Here is a 21145-nt window from a genome sequence, read left to right on the forward strand (position 1 = left end):
GTTTTCTATTCCAGAAGTTTCTAGATGTCAGGAAACACATTTCAGCATCCATTTTATGCCCCAAAGCAAGAGTACACAACTTGCCAAGCTGAATAAATGCGGTAAAAAAAAAAAATTAAAATTCACAGCATTCAGCTGCCTCCAAATACTTCATCCTGTAGCTGCAAGGGCAGCAACTCAAACACCTGACTTTGTTACTTCAAGTCCATCAATTATTTAGACAAAGCTCCTTTCCAGAGAGACTCAAGTATCAATTATTTAGTCTTTGAGCAGGAAACAAAAACTGTTAAAAGAGGAAAAGAGATTTCTGGAAGGGGCTGTTGGGACACATGAACATATTTGAGGTTGTACACAAACAACCTGCCTGAAACAAAACGAGAATGCCAAAACAAAACAAGCCCTAAAGCCAACAGCTCACATGCACACACAAGCTCCTCAAGTGCCAGAGCCAATTAGTGCCAAAGAGCCCCAGCTACATCAGGGGGGCTCAGGACAGCTCTTCCCACAGAAGACCTTGATCAGTTTGGTATAAATGCCTGTTCTCTAGCCCAGGAGCACAAGAGAAGCTGTTTTCTAATACCGCAGAAGCTCTTTTACAACACCAAGACAACATTCAACAATGCTCACTACAAAGACCAAGGGGAAGCAGAGTCCTGTGTTTATTACACCTTGCCTTTCCCACTCAGGTTCAGATTAAGGATGAAGACAGGCCTAAGATTTTCAGCTTTTGCACAGCTTCTAAAGACAATGACACAGAAAGATCTCTCAGAAGAAGCACAGATAAAGCATTCACCTTAGATAAGAGCAGAAATTCTTCCACTCACACATATCCTGCGTAAGCTGGTACGTGGTACAATGAAAAGGACAAAACACTGTTGCTTGGCTCCCAAAGAGTTGAAGAAAGACAGGAAACTTGAAGCAAAACAAGTGCTGATCCCTCCCCCCTGCCAAACAGGGGCTGAGACACACTTTGGGCCAGAAAAGAAAATAACCCTATTTTTAACCCCAGTTAAGAGCCCTGGATTTGGATATGGCTCCTATTGTGGCCAGCATTTTTTTTTCATTTGTTAAAGGTTTTCTGCACAAGCAATAACAGAATTCACATGTGAATAATCAAGCAGAGTGGTTCTTCTATCTGAGGGCTTCAGTTCCAGTATTTGTGTCAGACTGGTCAAAAAGTTTAGCAAAAGCCTGACCATTCAAGGCAGTTGTTTCAACTGCAAACATCACCATCTCTTGTACAGCCTATTTTTTAAGGATCACTTTTGAAGGTGATGCTCAACACCTGCACTTTGCTATTACCCTCCCCTGTGACATTCACAAAATAGAAGAATTTGCCCAACAATGATTTTTCAGCTGACTGACCATCTGAAAGAAGATCTTATCCAGAATAAAATTGTTTTACAACACAAAAAGTAGTTCAATAAATATGACATCCAGCTACAGTTAAGTAGTTAAATTGTGCATTTAAAATTAAGTCAGAATTTAGACATTTCAGCCCCTCCCCTTCTTTTTAGATTGCTGAATCAAAATTCAGATTCCTGTATCCTTGGGAAGATCCAAACTGTTACTCATTAAAACCCACACATGCCTAACCTTGATAAGCTTTAGTCTGACTATCTCTGATGTCGTTCTTAACCTTCATGAGATACTTTTGACTGAGCATGAGCAAAATACTCAAAGAGAAGAATCGTGTTCCAGGGGCTGAAAGCAGCATCAGTAACTCCACCCAAGCCACCAAGCAGAGCTTTGGAAGAGCCAAAGACTTTAGGACTGGGCAATACCAGAGAGGAAGACACATGACCATCCTTTGGATCTAGAATACAACCTCTGCATCTAGAAATGACTTCTGTTTAATTCCCCTTTAGTAACAGCCTGCACCATTTGATGGTCTAATTTACTTTATCTGAGCTACTTCAGCTTAAAGCAAAATTCAAACCACAGCACATTCATGGATTTTGTGAATTGCATCCCTCTTAGCTTTAAAAATGTACCACAGGTGGCAAAGTGTGAAAGTCTGTTCTACCAAAAAACAGGAAGTTTTGACACAGGAAGCCACAATGCAAAGCAACGTGGCACAGAGAGCTCACAAGTGAAGTGTGTCCTAAGTCCACAGATTTTTCCATACCCCACCCAGGTGAAACTTTTTGTAAAAGCAAGAAAATAAAGGGAGGATCTGTGGAACAGTTTTGACAACCACTCTGTGAACTCCACTTCCCCTCACACACACCCCAATGAGAATTCTGAACCGACACAGGGAGAAGAAAACCAGCGTTTAATTTATTCACACCTATCAGTGCTCAAACTGTGCCACACCTAGCCCACAATGAGAAACTCGATAGACTAAGAGCATTTGTCAGCAGAAGAATTCCTCTTTTTTCCAAACACCCATTTACAGGTAATGGCACATTAGCAACCACCCACTAAAGCTTCATAAACTAAATAAAAACACCCTCTAAGAAAATCAGAGGTCAGCCTCAAAACAATCTACTATTCCTCTGTTATTCATTAGAAACATACAACAAACTCACTCCTCATCCAGATATAACCAAATTCATAAGACACCATGTCAACAATTTTCTTGCTACACACAAGAGCAAAAAGTTATGCCTTCAACACCAAGGAAAGTATCCCAATTAAACAGCATCTTAGGGCTCAGAGCAAGGGCTTTTTATGGTCCTTTCATTAAGTATTACAAGGCGTAACGCCAGTAAAAGGCAGCCCAGAACACACCCCCTGTTAGGTATGTCACCCATGCGAAGACACTGCTCCTAGTAAAAGACCACACTTTTTCCATCGTTTCTGCCACCCTCCTGCTCCCCACAAGGAGGCAGGAAGGACAGGAAAGAGGCTTTAAACAGGAAACAGTAAGATTAGTTTGTCCACCATGCACTAAATGTCAGACAAAGCCTGTGCCCAGAAACAAGAACAAGACTTAAATGAGTTTTCTCCTGATTCGGGGACTGGAGATAATGCTACAACACAAAGGGAGCTACAAAGGAAGCTAAGTGGATCGACTTACACTAAAAAAATAATCACACAGAGCACACACCACCCAGAAAATCGGCTTTCCATGACTGTGATTTAGACCCGGACTGCACCTTCAGTAAGTCCGCCTAGGAACAAGATCAACAAACATGAAACAAAATATCAACTGTGTAACTTACTTGGTTTTACTTGTAACTTACATTGTTTCTTCAATATAAACACACAAACTTTTGGAAAGAAACAGGAGAATTCCTGTTTCAGTGGTATTATTATTCTGTTTTGAACAGGACAACCTTCTGACAACAGGCAACAACACTATATTCCATCCTCCAAGAACAGAGCTAAAAGGATACAGATCACACCCTTAATGTGCTTTCTTCCAGTGTCATCAACCAAAGGATAAAGAACACCATTCTACCAACACAAGTCTGCTGAATTCCTCTAAAAAATCCCAAACACACAAACCAAATCAAAAGCTGCAAAGCAGTTTTCACCACAGCTCGCTCCTACTTCACACCAATGACTAGACTTGAATTCCCACCCGATCGCTTCTCTCTGCACACAATTCTTCTGTCAAGCAGATAGGGCTAGCACCTCAACCTTCCACACCAAAAGTATGACAAATTTCACACGCTTATTGTGAGTATAAAGCATCTCAGTACTGATGCCTTACTCCCTGCTGGAGACAGCCAGAAAAGAGATGGATCATCTCACCAGAGAACACTTATGAACGAGACACACCCTGTGCAACCATTCTCTAGGAACTGCTCTCCTTCCATTTTATCCAGAGTTCTAGGTCACAAGGCTTAGGCCACTGTAGCAAACAAACAAAAACCCAACCACACTAAAAAGCAGTGCTGGCAGAATTTTGTCCTGCCAGTTATTTTAAAATATCCTTCATGCCTCCACCACCACCTCCTTGGAAGATCGAGCAAAGAAAGGAAAAAGCACCCAAACAAGTAGCTTCTTTTACACCATGGGATAGGTTTCTTTGTGAAGTTTCTTTTTTTTTTTTTTTTTTTTTTAATTCAGAATGTCTCAAAATGCTAAATCTACATAGAGCACGGAAGATAAAGCAAGAGCCAAAACAGAACTGACCATGGAGCATCACCTCTGGTACCCCCGCGCCCCACGGCCGGGCCTGTTACGGCAGGAGGCTGAAAGGGTGTCAGAGAGGTCGCTCACTACCACAGCCGACAGCCAATTAAAATTAAAATATTTTTAAAATTAAGTTACGGGCCTCGATCCTTACACCACTGCGCCGTGTCCCCCTCTACACAGCCGGGGCTCAGGGCAGGCTCTGGCAGCAGCCGGGGCGGAGAACGGAGCGGGCAAACTCTGGCTGCAGCACTCCGAAAGGCCTTTTTCTATTACTGTAATTTTTGTTATTATTACTATTTTTCTCCCTCGTGGCACCTCAACGAGACAAGCTAGCGCCAACTCCCAGAGGAAGCCTCACCCGGCCTCTCCGGCTTCCTTTAATGGACAAGGACAATGGCAGGGGCTCGCCGCAGCCCCGCGCTGCCGGGAAACTCGGGCAGCCGGGAGCTGCTCCTGGGCACACGCTGCTCCGGGGACAGGGGGCAGAAACACGGAGAGAGCGAGGGCACTCCGGGGCAGACGGCGGGCGGGTGCCCGGGCCGGGACTCACCGGGGCAGCAGCCTGCTCGCTAAGTTTCGCCGAGCTGGGCGGAGGGCGAGGCGGCGGTCGGCGTAGGTCCCTCCGCTGCCTCGGCTAGTCCATGGACACGGCGGCGCTGCCGGAGCCTCCTCCCCGCGTCAGCTCGGCCGGAGCGCCAGGCGTGCCGCCGGGCGTGCCCTTGTGCCGAGCCGCCCCGCCGCTCTCCCGCCGGGCCGAGCAGCGCGGAAACGAATGTCCGGGCCACGCCCGCTCCGCACGCCGCCGTGCTCCACACAAAGGGGGCGTGCAGGAAGCGCCGCTCTGCCTCCGGACCCCGCGGCTCCCGCCGGCTTCGCCCGCTGTGGCTCCCTGGCAGGCGTTCCCCCCGAGCACCCCGGCCCTGGCGGTCCCTCCCCTCAGCCCTGGAGCGCGGCCCGCGGCTTTGTTACCTCGGGCTCGTTCCGTGGTCCGCCGGCTGCGCCTCCGCCCCGGCCCCGCGTACGGGGCTCACCCAGCCCGGCCCGGCCCTGGGCCGCGCCTCTTACCCCGCAGGGCTCCGGAGCGTGAGCCGGCGTGTCAGAGACAGCACATGCTGAGCGGTACTGAAGGCACGGTCGAGCCTACCTGGAGAGCCGGAAGGCGCAGGAAAGACATGAAATAAAACGACGCCGAAGAGTATTTCGAGTCTTCGGGCGTCCCAGGGCTTTTACGCTCCCGAGCGAGACGCTGAGAAGAGAGGAGGGAGGGGAAGGGAGGGCCGGGCTGCTCCGAGCCGTGTCGTTAGCGAGCGATGGCTCCCACCTGAGCAGCCGCCCTGGCAGGTGGGAATGCGCCCCTGCCGGCCCGCTGGGCTCCCACCTCCACGCTCCCCTTCTGCTCCCTTTCCACACCTTGTGATCTCTCTTGACACAGGGAAACATTTGTCACCTTCATTCCCGTCCTCATATATAAAGCAAAACGAATGTCTTCAGTGCTTCTCTAACTATGAAAGTACATTTGTGGCAGGAAGGCAAGGCCAGGGGAGGTAGTGCAGCACCACGCGTGTTCTTACCGGCTGCCTCACGGTGTCTACACTTTCTTCACCTGCTGCAGCCCTTGGACTTTGAGGAATTCCTTATTCCCCCGAGTCAGGAACCAGCCCGCTCACAAAGACAGCAGCAATCGCACTGAAGCGAAAGGATCTGTTGAGCAATCAAATGGTGCGAGTTAAGCTTTTCTCTAGCGTGCTAATTCTCCACTCATCAAAGCTGACAACCAAAAACCTGCTAGAATTAACAGTAAATACACAGTTCCCCTCAGCCAACCCCTTCTGTTGTCCGACAAAGCAATACACACCAGCGTGTCACCCACTCGCCGCTCACAAGATCAAGATTCCTTCTCATTTCCCACGCGCAGTTGTTTAAATAAATGGGGGGTTGGGTTTGGTGTGGGGTTTTGTTTGTTGTTGGGTTTTTTAAAGGGAGGGGGACTATTTACCAGCCTCCCCCAAGCTTGCTCCAGCCTTCTTAGAAACCAAAGCAAAACTGAACAGAAGTTAAAGGTGTTAACTGTGTTAAAGATGACAGAAGATGCTAACAACTACCTGAATTTTGAGCAGAATCTAAGAGGGGAAGGGGAGCTCAGAAAGGTCACTGGATTATCAGATGGCAAGAAGAACTACAAGAGATCCTTTCTCCGTCTCAGAAGTACTGAAGTAATCTTAGAGAGCACTGAATCACGTCTCCAGAAAGTCCAGAGCCAAGGCAGAAAGCTCTAGTATGCTGATTCTGTAAAAGTTAAGAAGATGGTGCAATAGTAACTTCTAAGATTCAGTGGGGAAAATGGGAAATTTCAGGGAAATTCAGCAGCTTTAGGATGTAAGGATTGTGGAATTAGGAAGGGCATTTGTTGATAAAATAAGGTTTGTCACAGACATATTTTATGAAAAATCATTTTGCCAGGATCTTTTCTCCTGAGAAGCTGGGAAGCTTCAGCTCCTCCATGTTTTGCTGCTTTGGAATGTGATTTGGAGAATTGTTTACCCAGCATGTGAAATTGTTTTTACTTGATGACCAATGACAGCCACCTGTGTCAAGGCTGTGAGCAGTCACAAGATTTTATTATCATTCCTTTCTCTTCCTTTCCAGCCGTCTGATGAATCCTTTCTCTCTATTCTTTTTAGTATAGTTTTAGTATAGCCTTTTAATATAATATAATATAATAAATCAGCCTTCTGAAACATGGAGTCAAGATTTTCATCTCTTCCCTCATCCTGGGACCCTCAAACACAACCATGTATGTTCTCTTGCAATTTACTATTTGTAAAATGGTTAGTGTTAGCAGTTCACAGCATAGTTGAACTGACTGTGTTCACTGTGAGCATGGAGCTGGTTCGAACAGCATCTCCGTGTCCCATTTATTTGCCTTTGACATTATCTCTGCACAGTGCTTCACTGTGTTGCCAAGAAAATTGGAGTAAAAATCTCATCCATCACAGAAACCATTAACTAAGTGCTACGGCAAATTGGAACACTTTTAAAAGACAGTCACCTCAGCAGTAAGACATGTAATAATCCTGCAGGAATGAAAATAGGAAAGCTGATTTTTTTAAAGTGAATATGTGCAGGCCAATGTTCATGTATGCTTTGTTAATGTTGTCTTCCTCTGACTACTATAAAATGTTTTCTAAAATAAATAAAATCTTCATGAGGAATATCTGGTGGAAAATGGCCTGACCAGAGCTGTTCACCACTGTGTATGTTCAACGTTATCACCAAATACCATTTTTCAGTGTAAAAAAAAAGTCTATTTATGGAGGGAGGCATCCAGAAATCAGACTTACAGTTGGAATTGTCATGTGGTTTTGATTATTATGAGGTTAAGAGAGAGGGCAGTGCAAGGAAACAAAGCCCACAGAAACTACTGAGACCGTAAGCAACTTCAAATGCAAAGAAATCAGTAGCTGGATCTAAAAGAGAAAGCAGAAACATTTTAGGGAAAGCCACGTTCGAGATCGATCAGAAGAATAATAAATTAGGATGGAACTGGTCAGACACCCAATAAAATTCGAGGCTGGATCAGTGAATTGAGTTTGTCCTCAGCGCTTCCCCGCCTCCCCCTGCTGTTAGCAGCGGCTGTCGCCCCTCTCTGCTCGGGTCCCTCGATCGGCCCCGGACAGTCCGTGCGACAAAGGCACACCCCGGCAGGACAAGAAATTAGTACCAAAAAACCGCAAAAAACTAGGTTAAATGTTGTAAGTATCGCAGTGAGTCTGTTAATAATTAATTCCCTCCACTCAGAAATATCTATATACCACAGACTGTGTCCGTCAGTACAGTGCATCCTTCCTCCAAGTTCCTTATTCTTAAAAGGAAAACGTCCATACAAGTGAAAAGATGGCATGAATAGATGGCTGTTCCAACAGCTTTCTTCCAGCCGAATCGGACCGGACAGCGGTCTGCTCCTGGAGCCTGCTTAGGGAATTTTCTACTGCAGAAAACCCCTCGGGCTCACCGCTCACCTGCACTTCGGCTGGCGAGCAGTGACATCCAGCGGTGCTGAGACAAACTTGCCTTTTTCTTCTTTTTTTTTTTTTCCTACCACAGTGCATCACAGGAAACGCATGAGAAAAATGGCAGGGATCCCTTGGCATTCCCGTCTCGTTGTGGATATTCGCGAACGGCACCAAGGACAGGCAGTTTGAGAGCGCGGAACAGATAACGCGCACGGGGAAACAAAGATGCAGGTCCAAAAACACCCTCTGGGGAAGACAATCTTTCTAATGGCCCTAAAAGGACACTGCAAATAGGAAACGCAATTGGGGATGCCTAAAGTTCAAATAAAAAGCACTTTCCTATATTACACCCACATCAATGACTTCACAGCATTTTCATTCATGAAATATTTTCATTAACCCCAGTTATGTGCTGAAGATAAATGAGCTGACAAAGAAAAGTTGATTGAAAAAAAAAATTACTACAGCAGAATTGTGTTTCTCAAGCCCTACCCTTGCACTTTGTGCACTTTCCTACTGACCTGACCCATCTTCAACCTTAAAGATGAAAATAAATAGATTGTCATTCTGCATGGGTGCAAAATGCACATCTCAGAATAACAAACTTTTAGTTATTAGTTTCCAGAAACTAGCTGAGTGTTAAAGTATGATGTGATATTTGATGTGCTGAGAAGTGATTTAGGTTTTGGGTACATGCCATGTTAAAAGAAAAAAAAAAATCAAAACATTAAATGCATACAAGGAACTGGGCCAGCAGAGGTAGCTGTTAGCACAACAAAATTAACAACTGTAATTTTTTTTTTCCAGTGGACATTCTAAATTCAGTCTACAGTATTAGAAATTCACTTAGATGTAATTTGTTCCTCCTTTACTATGTTGCTCTAATTTTAGTTATTTGGGTTAGCCCATTGCCAATGGTAATTATCTGTTCCTAGCTCCTATGTACCACCTATTTTCTATCCTTCCCATTTTTATTTTGTCAATGTGGGGCTCAGAAAGGATGAGTCAACTCCAAGTAATCTCAAGGTTGGCTTGAAAAAAAAAAAATCAGATTTATAGATAATTTTTCAGAACAATTTCAAATATCATTTTGATCTTCTAGGGCTCCAGATTTTTGCTTGATTTTTGAAAGACAAAGGTAAGAAAACTTTAAAATACATGCAAGCTTATGTAACTTTCAAATCAAGAAGTGCACTGTTTATGGGAAATAACGCTGTTTAGAGCAGGAAAAATCCTCGGTCTGGTGTGGTTTCTGTATATAACCCTCTGGAGAATCTGCCAAAGCAGAGAACTTTCAGTTTCCATGAATACTTTAATAAACTTAAAAAGCCTTCATGGCTCTTTCTAAAAATGTTTTTACATTACAGGAACGCTTCAGCATCCTGTAGTGTTAGTGATTTATATGTTTGACAGCCATTATTCTTCCAAATGCTGGGCAGCATAGCTTCCTGCTTCTGTTTCCACCCCCTTTGGGGGGGCTGAGAGCAGGGCTGCAGCCCCATGGCATCCTTGTCCTCACCTAAGGCTCCCTGCAGTCTGGCTGGGCAGCCAGCTCTGACAGAGTGGGTGGAATTCAGTTGCCTGTACACAAAATTTTAAGGAGATACTTTCCAGATTCAGCAGGTTCTACAGGCACTTCACTTTATCCTCAGTTTCTAGGTATTTATCTGGCTTCCATCCCATTCTCCAAGGACTGTTTATGCCTTTCACATTTCATGTTTATGTGAAATGCACAAACAGCCCTTAGGACAAGGCCTGAAATGCAGGTCTAGGATCAGTACCTCCTTTGCTGGTCTTTGTGCAAGACCAATTCTCTGCAAATGGCAAAGCTTTCTATTTCCCATGAGAAAGAAAACTCAGAACTCTATAGAAGCCACAATCCAGAATACTCCTGCTATAAGATCTTTGTTATTCACAGCCTTTTGCATCCATAGCTCACACCCACTGCTTTTGGCACCTCTTGTGCTCCCTGCCCCTTGCACTCCCAAGTATCCATACGGTGACTGCAGACAAGTGGACACTTACACAGTGCTTTGAACTTTTTAGGGGCCTTGTGTCAGCACACCATGCCAGTACTGCCTTGCAGCAGTAAAACCCAGGAAAAGAATCCCTCAGGCACAATTCTTTATTTCATGGTCCTCTGCACCTGTCCATGGCTCCAAGGAGAGCTTTTAAAGACAAAGTCCATATCACAGAGTCAATTTGCTGCTGTACTCTCCAAATCCTGTTCCTTCCTTCTTCCCCAAATTTCAGCTGATGGTAGCATACGTGAGTCCAATATCTAGTTAGTTTCAAGTTTCAGCTGATAGCAGCATATGTGAGTCCAATTTCCATTTAGTTTCCAAATGAAACACGAATCACTCAAAATTCTCACTGCTAGTGTGCCGTTTCTGGGAACTGTGAAGAACAGACTCTGAAGAGCATATAAATATTTTTTTGCTAAAATTAGTTTTACCTGGACATAAATACTAAGCAAAAAAAGTCAGAATTTCGTCCATAAGGATGCAAATTTTTTAAAAAGAATTTTAAATACAAAAAGGAGCTTGCCCTCAAGCCACAATTATCTTCCTTTCAGGGAATCATGTGGACTTAGAAGATCTAGAACCAGTAAGAAATTCACCATGCAGACATATTGGCATGTCTTGAATGCAAAATCTCAGAATTAGACTGACAGGGTGTAGTGTTCTAGAAACACAGATATAGATGATATTTACATGTTAATGAAAAAGCAAAAACCAAAGGCATTTCATTTATGTAAAGTTTTATTATATTTTCCCCTCAGCTGGTACTCCATTACTGCAGCCTTAGAAGAGTTTTGTTTCCCTAGGTAGACAGGTTTTCAACTGACTGTCTCTGACTGTAAACATCTAGGCTAGGTCAGATTTTAGACCCAGCCTTTCATTAATACAGTCAGATACAAAGGACCAGTCGAAATCCTGACCACCTGGAAGGCTGCAAGGGAACCAAAAACAACCCAAGAGGATTTTCATCATTTTCTATGTTTGAACAGAGAACCTTTCTTGTGCTTTGATCACTAGATAGTTAAGCAATTACACCACACATTCAAAACATGGATACGTTCTACATTTCAGGCTCTAATCAGAAACATGTGCAACTGTTTTTCCACTTATGAAGCTTGTGGTTTTATCTTCTCAGCAGCTTCAAGGACAGATGGAAGGCTAACTTTGTCTCCAAATTCTTTCTCACGATGCTCCAGTAAAACACCCTAGTCAAAGACACAAGACAGAAATTCAGACACGTCTCCCTGCAAAAGATCCACTGCCCAACCAAACAATTCCAGGAAACAAACTTCTGATCTTATGCGAGACAAAAAAGCCTCCTAGGTGGCCTGCAATACCTGTCTTCCTGCCCCAATCACATATACACCTCCCAGGGTGAATCCTTCTCCTTCCAGATTTCCACTATATCCACTTCTCCAAGCACGGAAGAAATTTTGCCAAACTCCCAGGCGGAAGAAGCCTGACAACATCATTTTTCGTCTGCGTGGACCATAAAAGCCTTTCTGCAGGGGAACAGAAAATATGTCAGCAAACAAAGGGAAAAGACTTTTCATTCATGTGGATTTTAAGCTCATCCACAAGTATTTAAGCCCCATGTACACCTACATCACTATTGCTGACAACAGCAGTGCTTTGTGATAAACATATTTTTTTGGTTGGTTGGTTGTTGTTTTTTTTTTTTTTTTAATTCAGCCCGATTCTTTCACACAGGCAGAGGGGAGAGAGAAAAATAAAAGGATCATCTAGTAGATTTTGAGTATTACATATTCTTTTTTCTTCAGAATCCAAATGATTTTTAAATGTGTCTCCTGGTTTAGGGAGAAAGCAGGGCCGTGGTTCTGTAGGACATGAGACTGGCAATCCAGCATGTGCCAGCTGCAATCTGGCCTGTACATCAGGAATTAATTACTTGTGTCACCTTCAAACCTTGAGTCACACATCATAAATACAGCCAGTGAAAGAAAATAATAAATATTAACAGGCCATATTGTTTACCTGCTAAAGGGGAGGAATAATCCAGCAACAGCACCTTATCAGTGCATTGCTACACCACAGTTTCTAAGCTCAGCAGGATGTGCAAATATAGAAAAACAAAGCCAATTACCTTCTTAAACTACAGTGCTACTAAATCCTGTTTCAATCAGACTACATTCCACTTATTTATACAGGCTCCTCAAACAGGGCATTCATAGATTTGTTTTTAAACAAAAGGAGAACACAAACTTCACTATACCTTTTCATCCAGAAAGATTTCTCCTTTGAAGTAATGCTGAAAATCCTCCACTTCAGTCCCTATCTTCTCTTTCACAACAGCATAGAGAGGGACACCCAGCTTGGACAGCTGGGGTTTCAGAGAGGAGAGCTCGGAAGCCTCCTAAGCAAAGGAAAAAACCCCAAACATTTCAGTCAATAAATGGAGGTAGGAAACCTTCACCTTGAATTTCAAGACCATCAGAAACACACAGCTTCCAGCTTGAGGCACAAGCCAAAAACAGACCTGTAACATTTAAGCTAGTTGTACTCCTAGGCAGCTCTTCATCAGATTTACTACAATTTTTCTTTGTTAAACGTAGAGGAAGCAGATTCTTCTAAGCATGCACTGGATAAAACATACTTTTAACTTAAAGCTGTAGAGATACTTTGCCCATAATAGGGCTTCAATTATCTTCTGAAATATTTGAGAATGGTAGAAATGTAATGCCTGCACATCACAACTTTTTCAGAATTTTCAATTCTTTTTTCCAAGTTGAAATCCATCATTATCAATCCTTCTGCAAAGTATTTTGAGACTTCTGTGCAGAAGCAGGCTACACAAGTTTACAGTAAGTAATGAAGATACACTCTCCTTCCTAATTCCCCCAGTAAAAAAAAATCAGGGAATTTCTTCGTAAACTTTCAGTATCCCAGAAGCAAAACTGCTTTTTCTCGTGTGTAAGAGTATAAGGTGTCACCACTCATCTGCTGGACTTTTTCCTCTCCTAAAGAAATCCCAATTTGCACAGTTTATATAAAGATCCCTGAGGAACAGATCAGAGTGTGCACTGAAAATATGTTTCCTACTTCCCATGGAGAAAGGTCATTTTTAGTGGACAGAATTCCCACATAAAAAAATCAACTCCACACTTTAAAAACATGGACACAGTTTACATGATCACTCTCAGTCACCTAACTGAAATACCTCAACTGAAAGGCTAGCAGGACACCTAGAATTCACCGAGTACCAAGGAGCAAACAGATAGGGATAAACAGACAGGCAAATTTGAAACTTTCAGTAATACTACTACTGCTAATAATAAAAAATCACTCTGGGATTCCTGACTGACTGTGTGTGGAAGTTACAGAGTCAGGCACCCAAGTGTTTTCTCCCCCACCTACACTACAGCTGTTCAGAGGGCAAAGCACTTGAACCTTCCACGCATTCTACACGTATTTAAGCAGTTACTACCAATGGGAGCAGATGACTTAATGAAGAGGTTACAATATTAATTACTCCATGTTACAGAGCAGTGAGTAACAACATAATAACTATTTTTCCCTACAGCTATCAGAAACATAATGTCCAAGGTGCAAGCTATGGCTGTTCCCAGGCACTGGGTACATTCAAATTGTGTTTTAGGTGTCTGCTTCCAAGGAGCTCCACCCAAGAAGCCTAATGTCAACTTAAGGATCAAAATTTGTTTTCCAGCCCACCTTGTTATGGAACAGAAACTCCTTATCTTCAAAGTCTGTACCTTCCTGCCTCACATTTAGCACCTAGAACCAAGAGGTACTCCCTCTACACAAACCTTTTTTTTTCAGATGAGCTTTATCTGATGGCTTTCTGCCAATCCAGACTTGGGCTGTATTTGACCAGACACTACCTGGCTCACAGAGACTTATTTTGGACTACATTTATAAAAATAGCTCATAAGACTCATTACCAACTGAATCTTGTGCAATCTCCCTTTCTAATTACCATGGGCTAGGTCCCTGGCAGATGTAAAATCATGTAACCATCACCTTCAGAAGGAAAAAGCTCAGGACCTGGACCATACAAACCAGGTGCAAAGGAAACTAAGTATGGTGGGAGCTGGTGACCATGAAACAAAGCCTTTCAGATGTATTTGATGACTGTGCTCTTCATCCCCTCCCTTTATTTACAGACTATCTATGCAAGCAGACCTCAACTCTTCTTAATTAATCCCCAAGCCCAGCAAGTACCTCTCTGCACAAAAATCATCCAGGTCTTCGTACAGCCATGATCACTGCACCATTCTCCTTCCATAGTTCACCTGCTTTGAATGTCCTTTGTTCTGTTTGTACAGGAGAAACAACACCAACAATCATATCAGTCACTCTTGTTTATAACAATTAATACTTTATGGACCAACAAAAAGCACTGCAGAGAATTCCACATTCAAATACAGTTCTAACAGAAAAAAAATTCTATAGGTATAAGAGGAGATTATTGTGTTATTGATTTTTAGAAGTGTGTCTGGTTTCATCCAGAAATAACTGTTTTGGTTGTTATTTCCTTCACCACAAGTGCTGAATATCAAGGACATGTCACAGCTAGGAAAGACTAAGAAAACTGCTGCCAACCCTGGCCTTAGAAAGGTTCTTATAAAAGTCCAATTATCGAAGAATGTGGTCTGAAATAGCCAGAATCTTACCTGATCCCAAAGTCTTTAGCTCTATCTCCTCTAAAAACTCCAATGTAGCCTTTTCTGGCTTGGACAAAAACAAGTCAGTGTTAGCAAGGACGATCCCCGTCACAGCTGCACCAATGGCTCCAAGGCCAACAGACCACATGCCCATGGTGAACGCCCCCAAGTCAGGGAGGAAGGACATTTCTGGAAAGAGAAAGAAAGAACAGCTCTGACACTGAACATCAATGATGCTAGAGGATGAGGAATTGGATTAAAATAACTAAAAGCTCATGCAGGTATTTTTGGTTTAATGGCGGTGACCTGTGTATTTATTAATGTACTGAAAGGAGTTTTAAAAGATAGAGATTACATTCCAGTTCTGTGCCTGACCCACATCAAAACTAGATATTGACAAGATGTTCTTATCCTTCCCTGCCACCAGACAAAAACATCAACATTGCTCAGATGCAATGAGGAGAAAGATGATTGAAATGTATGTGTGTAATAAAGAGCATCTAATAATATGACTGTACATTAGCCAGTAATCAAAATTATTACAGCAAGGCAGCAGTTTCTTTCAAAAAAAAAAAAAAAGTATTTGTAAATTAAATGTTTTACACAAGCTAATCTAAATTACACAGTGAACTTTACAAATATACTAGAGAGGACTTGGGAAAAAAAATCTAAACCTGCTATATCTGGTTAATCATAACTGGTAACCTTTCACATTCCTTACAGCTCCCCACTGAGAACCAAAGCAGGCACAAAGCCAAACTTGGAGCTCATGCCTGGAGACAGAAAAATGTAGACTTGCAACCATTTTATTACCCAGTGATCAGACACTGCAAACATGCCCGGGACAGCACCTTTCTCTATGCTAACTCACTGCCACTCTTGCTGAAGCAGAAAGGACAGCAGGAACAAGCAGCCTGCACTCACACACACCACCTGGGACCGACAGGATTGCAATGGCAACCAGCACATACAAATATTCCAGCCTTCAACTACAAACCCTGCTTGTGGGGGCTCAAGTTAGGAGGTAATTTTGTTTAACCACCTTCCACAAACCCTCCACAGCCCAATCCTGACCCTTGCAAGTATTTCACAAGTCTGGAAAGGGCGTCCAGTGAGGCATTATCAGTCAGTGAGGATGCTGGAAATCACAACAGCCCTGCCTCATGGACAAAGTTCAAGATCCAGCTTTGGGTAATAACTGGTACAAGAGTCATTGGAGTTTTGGCAGCACAAGAAGTCACTGTACACTTACATTGCAAGGGTTGCATATTTGCATTCACACATTATGGAGAATCAAATTTTTTTTCACAAAAAATGTATTTCCTGATAGAATATTTTGGTAAATACTGCTGTCTGTATGTATTTTTGTATGGGTGAGGTTCCCACCTCAATAAATTTAAGAAAATATTACTCTTTTGAACTGTGACTGCTAATAAACCAGACATACACATCATCCTTAGCTAGCTGCTGCCAGAATTCAGAAACAATTAGGAGTAGCTCCCCAATTTTGTGCCAGGAATTTTCGGTGACAAAACCTCTTTCTATCCTTAAACCCAGCTCCAGAATACTACTGATAAACAAATGCAACATTGGGAAACAAAAAGTAAAAAAAGATCACATTGTTCTTTTAACATCATACTTGGTTTCAAGGGAGGCAGTACCATGGTATCTAAAAACGTAAGTAAACCATGATCCTGAGCAAGAAACAAGGCCAGTTTACACAAACTGATGCAGACAAGAGAACAGATCCTACCCTATTTCACCACTTATTTCTAACCAAGGCAAAACTTCCTTGACTGTATCTGCTTTCTTTACATACTTCTTTCAAACATGAAGTCATGTTGTAATGACATTTTTTAATATCTGCCTCTGACACCTATCAGAGACCATCCTGACCCATCAGAGACCATTTAAATTTTTTTTTTTAAATTTATATTAAAGGCAGTGGAGGGGAACCCAACTATTAAACCCCTGTGCACATTATTTGTGTACAAAAATGTTACAAAATTTCTGGAAAGTGACTAATGAGAATTCTCACATAGCTTTTCATTTTTATTAGCATAAAGAGCATCTCTAAAAGTCAGCTTCCAATCAGTAGTTATTGATCCAGGAGATCATTAAGTGTAGTTGGACTCTTTGTTACTCTCCACACAGCGACAAAAACCCCAATGTTATTCAAATATGGGAAGTTTTTGCTATTTATATAAATAGGAAAACGGAAAATGCAGCTCTGCAGGGTGATACCTAAATTCCTCCCCTGCTAAGCAAACACCATAATAAGCCACTTTGAAAAATATGCATGGGAAGCAGCAGGCAGGATTATTAAACCATTTGCTAACGAGACAGGCTGAGCCCTGATACATCATGTCATTGAACCCCAAGCGCCGAGACTGACTGGAAGACAGCTGAGCATTTGCAACTAGCAGCTCCATTTCTGGTAAACTGCTGTTTATTAAGGACATCTGAAGCTCAAAAGGACTTCACAACCCTCCCCGCCGGCCCCACCACATTAAAATACAAACAGATCAGGATTTTAAACACCGAGCACCAATAAGGAGACACAATAAAGCATCCTACAAGCCATAATCCGTGCGAGGAGACAGGAGAGCATCCCGCAAGCCTCTACAGGGGTGCAGCACTCACCAGAACCCATGCAGGCTGCTGAGCTTCGGCCAACAGCAGCGCCCCGAAGGCGAGAGCAGGAGGGAGGGAGGGAGCCCGGGAGGGAGGGAGGGGAGCCCGGGAGGGAGGCCCAGGAGGGAAGGAGGGAGCCCAGGAGGGAAGGAGGGAGCCCGGCTGCGCTGCTCGGCGCTGGGCAGGGCTGCGGAGGAGCCCGGCCCGCAGCCTGCGCCTCTCCGGGACCGGGACCGGGCTCTGCCAGTGCCTGCCCCAGCCACCCCGCAGTGACAGCAGCCAGCACGGCCGTCCAATCCAGGGCAAGACTCATTTAAAGGGATCTTAATCGTTCCACCTCCTGGGTTGTTCTTTAACCGAACACATGGTTAGCCTTTTCATGGGGCGGGTAGGTACAGGGCTTGCAGAAAGCCTTTCTGAAGCTGGGAACTCGGCACAAAACTTTTAAATCTGCATGCTGAGCCACGCTCTTCTGTAGAACTGGGCATTTTCACAAGTAACATTTTCCCTGGGCTTCAGCCGATTCTAAATCTAACCCTGTCACATATTCCCTGTATTCTACATCTAACCCCTTCACACATGCACGCCGTATGCCAAAACATTACAAACAACCCTGGAAAAAATTAAAAAGTCATCACAATGCACATTAGGAAAAAAAAAATTATTAGTATAAGGCTGTACCTCTACAGAGAATTAACCCAGTGTTTCTACCGGTCAGTTACCTGCTTTAGTGGCAACATCCCTTTGCTAAAAAGCATTATTTTCTCTGGGACTATCAGATCTTCCAACTCTCAGCTCTGTTAAAATTCCCAGAAAAGAATGAACACTCCTCTTTAAACAGTACAGGCCAAAGAAAAAAGGAAAAACATCTTTTTGTGTGTATGTTTTTGTGGTGACCACAAGAGATCTACAAAATAACAGTGAGTTATTTTATTACCTACCATACTAAGTACTATCAGTACTCAGTTAACCAGAATTTAAACAAGCATAACCTTAATCCTGTTTTCAGTGCCAGTAGATGGTCTTCACTTTTTTCAAGACCAGTTAAAAGTTGTTTTCTAGATGTCTCATTTCCCTCCCACCCACAACCGAAGAAAAACTTGTCATTCAGCTATCCTTAAACATTTATTTTAAGTGTAAACAGGACCCATTGCAGCTGTGTCCCTCTGTTTTCAAGATGCCAGTAAGACTCAGAGTAGCAAACAGATGTCCTCACATACTTTTCCTAAAAAGAAAACTGTCTTGCACGTTGGACTGTACTAGCAAATACTCTATAGCCTAAAGTGGTTTTGACCATTGCTTGGCTCTTCCTTCCTCTCCCACTCCAGCTTCCCCAAGACATTCCATATCAAGCCTAAAAATGTTTCAGAGCTTTGTCAGAACTTGAGTATCCCAAACAAGTTGAGCTGAGCTTTTTATGAGACATTTCCCACCCCCCCCCCCCCCCCCCCCCCACACCCCGCAAATAAAAAACCAGAACAAGACACTGAAGGGAGAACTCAGCCCTTCGCATAAGCAGCGCACACACACTTGAAGTTTGCAGGATCTTTAAGTGGTTACCTTAAAAATCGCAATTAAACTTTCGTCTCCCAAGTGTGGTGGCTTTTCCAAGTTAGTGCAGCTCCCTGAAAACACCTTTTTGCATGGGAACAACCAGAATCTGCCACCCCGCTCCATACGTGCTCCCAAAGACTTGGCTGCACTACCAGGATACGGTCCTGGTGTCCTGGGCAAACAGAGGCATCCAGGATTTTTTTTTTTTCTTTTTTTTTTTTTTTCCCCTGTGTAATCTGATTTGGTTTAGTTGCCAGAAAGTAGATTTGCTGAGAGTGCTGCCATTTGTGGGCCCTTCCCCACCCCCCCCCCCCCCCCCCAAATGAGTCATGATTACAAATACCTTTGTAAGCTACCTCCTATAAAGAAAATTTACAATTCACAATAACCTGGTAACATGCTCATCAAGATTTCATGAGGGTTTAAATACCATTAAGGATTGCAAAATACAGCATCCTGACAGACCTTCAAACTTAGCCCTGCTTGAAGCAGGGATCTGACTGGAGAAACCTAGGAGAACTCTTCCAACTTAAATTGGCCTGTAAACACCAAAATCAATGCACAGAGAAGCCTCCTAGCATTTCTTGTGGCATAATTGTCATTTTCAGAACACAAGGGATTATTTTCCTTTCTTTTTAGCTTTGTAAAGCCCCAACAAACCACACATTGTGTCGAGAATAACAATCAACTTTTTAGGTTTCTTCCCAATTTGGGCATGGTTCATTACTGAATTCCATGGCTGTAGCTGTAGAAAAAGTTGCTGTGTCAAGCAAACAAACCATACTCCTTCCTTTGAAAGGAGTTGCTACCCCCATTTTTAGACTGTTTAAAAGAAACCCAGCATCTCAACAAGCCTTTTCTTCAGAGCAAGGGAGAGCAAAGAGCTCTGGCACACTGCTTTGGAAATCTTCCAGCACTCTTGGTGTATTGAGAGGGAACAGACAGCTAGACACTCTGTATAGAAAAATTCAGATCTCTGATGAGTCAGTGAATGGATACCATGGAGATGTGAGATATTTTATGGAGCACAGAACTGCAAAAAGTACCTATCTGAAGATAATACAGGATGAACTCACAGCTTGGTCTGCTGGTGATGCAGAGCAGGAAAGCTGCACTCTGTGTCGGTCTGAAGAGGTGGTGGAGGAAAGGGAATACCAACAAACCTACTAATAATACAAGTCAGCATTTATTGAAAGCACAGCAGGTGCTGGGCAGCAAGTGATCCCTCCTGTTCCCACACAGCAGATCCAAGAATTCTAAGTCCTGCAGATTCAAGCTTAAATAAAGATTTTTCCCCCTTTTTGGGTTCTTAGGCCTTGCTTATATTTTAACTTCCACATTTCCCACACTATACAATTTGTAACAGCAAAATCGTCAATAAAAGCAAAGACACAAGAAAATGGACACATTTCACCTCCACCCGGTAAGGCAGAGGGGCTCTACGCATGGGCGAGGCTGTAACACATTGCCATATACCCACCCAGGACACAGTAATTTCCACACAACCTTGTTTCCCCTTGTCTGCTATGAGCCAGGTCTGATGGGAACAGTGCCCCTATGGTTATAAAAGAAAAGGCTGGGAGACCTCCAAGCTGGTCCTTCGAGCAGCTCAAAGGTGGATTTCCCGAGCGGAGCGATTGCACCCAGGACCCAACCAGCACATCACGCATGAAACGAGAAACGAAGCACGGAGTCACCGCGTCCTTCACGGATCCTGCTGCGCCTACTCGCACAGGGGATAAGTTTGCCTAGCAAGCAGGGATCTCTCAAACCCTGAGAGATCAACGTCAAACCTCAAACCACGAGGGCAGGCATGTGTAGGATTTCAAACCTCGACAGCTCGGGATGGCGAGGGCCGCGGGGGTCCCCGGCCGCCCCTCGGTGCTCAGCAGCCCGCGATCGCCGCCGCCTCCCCCCGCCGGCCAGCGGGGAGGAGAGCGCACCCCCGTGGGTCAGCCCATGGGAGGGACAGCCCGGCACAACGCGGGCCCGCGGCCCTCCCACCCGCCGGACGCCCACTCTGCGGCCCCGCACTCACAGCGCCGCTGTCCCGCCCATCCCCGACGCGCCGCACGCACACGCGGGCCCGCACCCGCACTCAGCCCGCACCCGCACCGCGGCCGCTCGGCCCCGCGCCCACCCCGCACCCGCACGGCGGCCCCGCGCCCACCCCGCACTAAACAGTACAGGC

At 44.1% G+C, this 21145-nt stretch overlaps 2 protein-coding genes across 6 annotated transcripts in view; both read right to left on the reverse strand.

Moving 5' to 3' along the window:
• The window catches only part of TSPAN14 (tetraspanin 14), a 33771-nt gene extending 28005 nt beyond the window's left edge, over window positions 1-5766 (reverse strand). The window contains exon 1 of one of the 2 annotated variants that reach the window (XM_041404900.1): window positions 5661-5766. The gene's annotated coding sequence lies outside the window, so the exon portion shown is untranslated. Of the gene's footprint in view, window positions 1-4639; window positions 4960-5660 lie in introns of those variants that run through there. The other variant, XM_041404898.1, reaches the window with a different exon arrangement.
• Window positions 5767-10846: 5080 nt separating this feature from the next.
• PRXL2A (peroxiredoxin like 2A) lies at window positions 10847-21070 on the reverse strand. Of its 4 annotated transcripts, none has more exons than XM_041405047.1 (6): window positions 21064-21070; window positions 14776-14955; window positions 14324-14415; window positions 12357-12497; window positions 11461-11625; window positions 10847-11328 (listed from the first exon to the last, which is right to left on the reverse strand). In XM_041405047.1, the coding sequence occupies exons 2-6, from the start codon at window positions 14951-14953 to the stop codon at window positions 11230-11232; spliced, it is 675 nt and encodes a 224-aa protein (XP_041260981.1). In that variant the 5' UTR covers window positions 14954-14955; window positions 21064-21070; the 3' UTR covers window positions 10847-11229. The 4 variants fall into 4 exon arrangements, with proteins under 4 accessions (XP_041260981.1, XP_041260980.1, XP_041260979.1 ...); XM_041405046.1 differs by lacking the exon at window positions 21064-21070 and adding an exon at window positions 20786-20877; XM_041405045.1 differs by lacking the exon at window positions 21064-21070 and adding an exon at window positions 20540-20672.
• Between the last annotated feature and the right edge of the window lie 75 nt (window positions 21071-21145).

Source organism: Onychostruthus taczanowskii, unplaced genomic scaffold (genome assembly GCF_017590055.1).
Source record: "Onychostruthus taczanowskii isolate IOZ18803 unplaced genomic scaffold, ASM1759005v1 scaffold22, whole genome shotgun sequence".
NCBI lineage: Eukaryota > Metazoa > Chordata > Aves > Passeriformes > Passeridae > Onychostruthus > Onychostruthus taczanowskii.